The sequence below is a fragment of the Girardinichthys multiradiatus genome, chromosome 3 (genome assembly GCF_021462225.1).
Source record: "Girardinichthys multiradiatus isolate DD_20200921_A chromosome 3, DD_fGirMul_XY1, whole genome shotgun sequence".
Lineage (NCBI taxonomy): Eukaryota > Metazoa > Chordata > Actinopteri > Cyprinodontiformes > Goodeidae > Girardinichthys > Girardinichthys multiradiatus.
Window position 1 is genome coordinate 16,621,836 of NC_061796.1, and position 4,326 is coordinate 16,626,161.

General features: G+C 41.5%; 1 protein-coding gene across 1 annotated transcript; it reads left to right on the plus strand.

Annotated features, from left to right (window-relative positions):
• Positions 1 to 1,566: 1,566 nt before the first annotated feature.
• On the plus strand, positions 1,567 to 2,516 carry LOC124866033 (hepcidin-like). The gene is made up of 3 exons (XM_047361641.1): positions 1,567 to 1,729; positions 1,817 to 1,894; positions 2,097 to 2,516. Exons 1-3 carry the CDS (start codon positions 1,643 to 1,645, stop codon positions 2,190 to 2,192), a joined length of 261 nt encoding a protein of 86 aa, XP_047217597.1. The 5' UTR covers positions 1,567 to 1,642; the 3' UTR covers positions 2,193 to 2,516.
• Positions 2,517 to 4,326: the final 1,810 nt, after the last annotated feature.

The following is a 4,326-nucleotide window of genomic DNA, read 5'->3' on the forward strand; positions in this document are numbered from 1 at the left end:
TCGGGAATCCTTTTGCAGAAATGACTGCTTCAATGCGGCGTGGCATGGAGGCAATCAGCCTGTGGCACTGCTGAGGTCTTATGGAGGCCCAGGATGCTTCGATAGCGGCCTTTAGCTCATCCAGAGTGTTGGGTCTTGAGTCTCTCAACGTTCTCTTCACAATATCCCACAGATTCTCTATGGGGTTCAGGTCAGGAGAGTTGGCAGGCCAATTGAGCACAGTGATACCATGGTCAGTAAACCATTTACCAGTGGTTTTGGCACTGTGAGCAGGTGCCAGGTTGTGCTGAAAAATGAAATCTTCATCTCCATAAAGCTTTTCAGCAGATGGAAGCATGAAGTGCTCCAAAATCTCCTGATAGCTAGCTGCATTGACCCTGCCCTTGATAAAACACAGTGGACCAACACCAGCAGCTGACACGGCACCCCAGACCATCACTGACTGTGGGTACTTGACACTGGACTTCTGGCATTTTGGCATTTCCTTCTCCCCAGTCTTCCTCCAGACTCTGGCACCTTGATTACCGAATGACATGCAGAATTTGCTTTCATCCAAAAAAAGTACTTTGGACCACTGAGCAACAGTCTAGTGCTGCTTCTCTGTAGACCAGGTCAGGCGCTTCTGCCGCTGTTTCTGGTTCAAAAGTGGCTTGACCTGGGGACTGCGGCACCTGTAGCCCATTTCCTGCACACGCCTGTGCACGGTGGCTCTGGATGTTTCTACTCCAGACTCAGTCCACTGCTTCCGCAGGTCCCCCAAGGTCTGGAATCGGCCCTTCTCCACAATCTTCCTCAGGGTCCGGTCACCTCTTCTCGATGTGCAGCGTTTTCTGCCACACCTTTTCCTTCCCACAGACTTCCCACTGAGGTGCCTTGATACAGTACTCTGGGAACAGCCTATTTGTTCAGAAATTTCTTTCTATGTCTTACCCTCTTGCTTGAGGATGTCAATAGTGGCCTTCTGGACAGCAGTCAGGTCGGCAGTCTTACCCATGATTGGGGTTTTGAGTGATGAACCAGGCTGGGAGTTTTAAAGGCCTCAGGAATCTTTTGCAGGTGTTTAGAGTTAACTCGTTGATTCAGATGATTAGGTTCATAGCTCGTTTAGAGACCCTTTTAATGATATGCTAATTTTGTGAGATAGGAATTTTGGGTTTTCATGAGCTGTATGCCAAAATCATCCGTATTAAGACAATAAAAGACCTGAAATATTTCAGTTAGTGTGCAATGAATCTAAAATATATGAATGTTAAATTTTCTTCATGACATTATGGAAAATAATGAACTTTATCACAATATGTTAATATTTTGAGAAGGACCTGTATACTGTACTGCAAGGCCAGAATTAAAAGGTGTGTGCACAGTTGTTAGATCCACTGTACATCCTTTTAAGGAGAAAAAAGAAAAAGTCAAATTGCCAAACCACTGGTCCTTTCAAAGTGAAATTAAACATTTCAACTCTTTACATTTGCAATTCTTTTGAAATATCTTACTTCTGCTCTGTCAATCACAGAGTGGAAAATAACATGTTGCAACAGCAACCCAAGTTAGTACAAATACCAGCACCTTTCTCACATTCAGACATCAGAATCAAAGAAACTCGATTTGATTTTGAAACTCCAGCCAGACCAACACTCCTAAGATGAAGGCGTTCACTCTTGCAGTTGCCGTGGCCATCATGGTGACAGTCATTGGGATTCAGGAGGGCTCTGCTCACCTCATCATTGAAGTAAGAACGTCATTGAAACTGTCATGTGCAGTTTATGTTAGTGATAATATGAACTGTCTTGGTTTAAATTAACAAAACTGTCTACAGGGACCTGAACTGATGGAAGGGCTGACTAATGGCAGCCCAGTCACTGGTGGTCAAGACATGCCAGAGGACTCTTGGAAGGTAGGGTAAATTAATAAATTAACAACAGTTTATCATATTTTCATTTGTGGACTTTCAATGATCATGGATCGGGGAACATTGTCAAACAGGACAGGGAATATAGGGATCAAAGTAACAAAGTATGTTTTATTCAGCATGATATTGGATCTTTGATTTATTTATTTAATCTTTTAAATGAAATCTTACTCATGTCCCCAAACAGATGCCATATAACTCAGCTATGACGAGCCGTCGCTGCCGTTTCTGCTGCGGCTGCTGCCCTGGCATGAGAGGCTGTGGCATCTGCTGCAGATTCTGAGAAGCCCTAATACACCAAAGAGATACTTCAACTACATAAAAAAATTATTTCTCTACATTTGGTCATTTTAAATGTGGTTGAATATTACATTACTTTTCAAGGATGTAAGGGGTTTTCAGTATAATACTTGTGTGTGTGTTTTGCGTTGGCATCCAAATTGCTTGGGGAATATCCACATATATAGAACGCAAAGTATCGCAACAAACATTGTGACTAATGTATAACATGCATACGAATAATGTTTAGGCTCAGTGTTTGAAGAATGAATGTGTTAATTTGATCAAAGGTGTAATATTTGTTGTCATAATAAATTTTACCCCCCGATACATTTTTCTTGCGTGCTTCTTGGTCTTTGGTTTTGCTAGTGGTTGTGTGGCTTGCTTTCAGTCTACAACAGATAAACAGTTTGTTGTTAAAAAGTAGATTAAGGCTTGATGTTCACAGTATTGAAAATACCATGCAGCGATGAGGCATAACAAAGAGAAAATGGTTTAGGGAGCACAACAAAGAGTGTGAGGTGTTGACTTGGCCTCCAACTTCCATAGATCTAAATCCAGTCAAAGATCTGTGGGATCAGCTGTTAACGACTTGAAAGAAGATACCACAGCACATCTTCAAATATATCCAAATATATAAACGTCTTCTGCCTCCTCAACCGACATCGTAGTCAAGCACACAATCTTGCAATGTTGCCAGGAATCCATTGTGTATCCAGAGAAGAATGTACCAGCTGGGCAAAAGGGTTCTCCTTTACCCTGTCTTCCCGTGGAAGAAATTTGATCAATTGCATTGAGAGACCAGCTGACCAAATCTATAACTTGCTGACCAAATCCATAAATTGCAAGTTTGGAAGATATGTAAAGTGAGGCTCTGAGAAAAACACAGACAAACGCAGATGCAGAAGCAGGCAAGAGGGAGGGAGAGAAAACGCTTGCGCCCTCCACCTAGAGCAGAGCAAAAAAAAAGAAAAAAGTATAATAATGTCAGAACTTGGCTTATCCCTTTCAATTTTGTCCTTATACCACCGCCTTGTTGGACTGGTATTCACAGGACAACCCTTAACAGACTGAAATATTATGTAATAACATATGAAAGTATTAAATAATATATTCATCTTCATAATTACAACAATACCACAGCACATCTTCAGGGGTTTAATGGAGTGAATGTTTCATCAGGGCTGTATTGGCATCCAGCAGTTCAGTGAGCCTCAGAAGTTTGTTAGAAGACAGTAGCAAACATAAAGCATCATAAGGACTAAGGAACACAGCTGACACTCAAGAGAAAAAGCTATAAAGGCCTTTAAAGCGGGATTCGTTTATAAAACAATGTCCCAAGCATTGAGCATCTTACGCAGCTCTGTTAAAACCGTTATCTCAAAATGCAAACTGACTAAGACATTGCCATTCACCTATACAGAAAGGTCAGGCAAGAAGATCAATAATCAGAGAAGCAGCCAGGAGGCCTGTGGCAACTCCACAGCTCAGGTGGAAGAATCTGTTCACATCTATTAGATGTGCACTCCACAAATCTTTCCCTTGAGGCAAGAAGCCAGTGTTGAAAGAAATCCATGAGAAGTCCAATTTGCAGTTTGCTGCAAGTCATGCAAGCGGACACAGGAAATGTGAAAGATTTAATTTTTTGGCCTAAATGCAAAAAAATGTGGTATACAAATCACATCATCCTGAGCACACCATCACCACATTGAAACATCAAGTTGGCAACATCTTGATGTTGGGACAGGGAAGCTGGTCTGATTGATGGGAAAGTGGGTGCCACTAAATACAGGACCATCTTACAACAAAATATTTTGCCAGCTGCACATGACTTGAGACAAGAACATCAACCCTAAACATACTGCCTGCGCTATACTGATAAAGATCAAAGTAGATTCATGTGTTACAATAGTCCTGTCAAAGTCCATTTCTAAATCCCTTGAGCATTTGTGGAGAGACTTGAAAAATGATGTACACAGATGTTTTCCATTCTGCCTGTCTGAGCTTTAGCCATTTTTCAAAGAAGAATGTGCAATGCTGATAGAAACAAACCAACACCTGTAGCAATAAATGTTACCTAGATTACAGAGATAACAGAAACACAAACATTGAGGCAGACAGCTGAAAGGAGAAGAGAG

Bases quoted from the DNA above. Each gene is read 5' to 3' on its own strand.
- LOC124866033 (XM_047361641.1), top strand. From the start codon at position 1,643: ATGAAGGCGTTCACTCTTGCAGTTGCCGTGGCCATCATGGTGACAGTC. The intron at 1,730-1,816 runs GTAAGAACGTCA...AACTGTCTACAG, and splicing joins CTGCTCACCTCATCATTGAA to GGACCTGAACTGATGGAAGG. The intron at 1,895-2,096 runs GTAGGGTAAATT...GTCCCCAAACAG, and splicing joins TGCCAGAGGACTCTTGGAAG to ATGCCATATAACTCAGCTAT.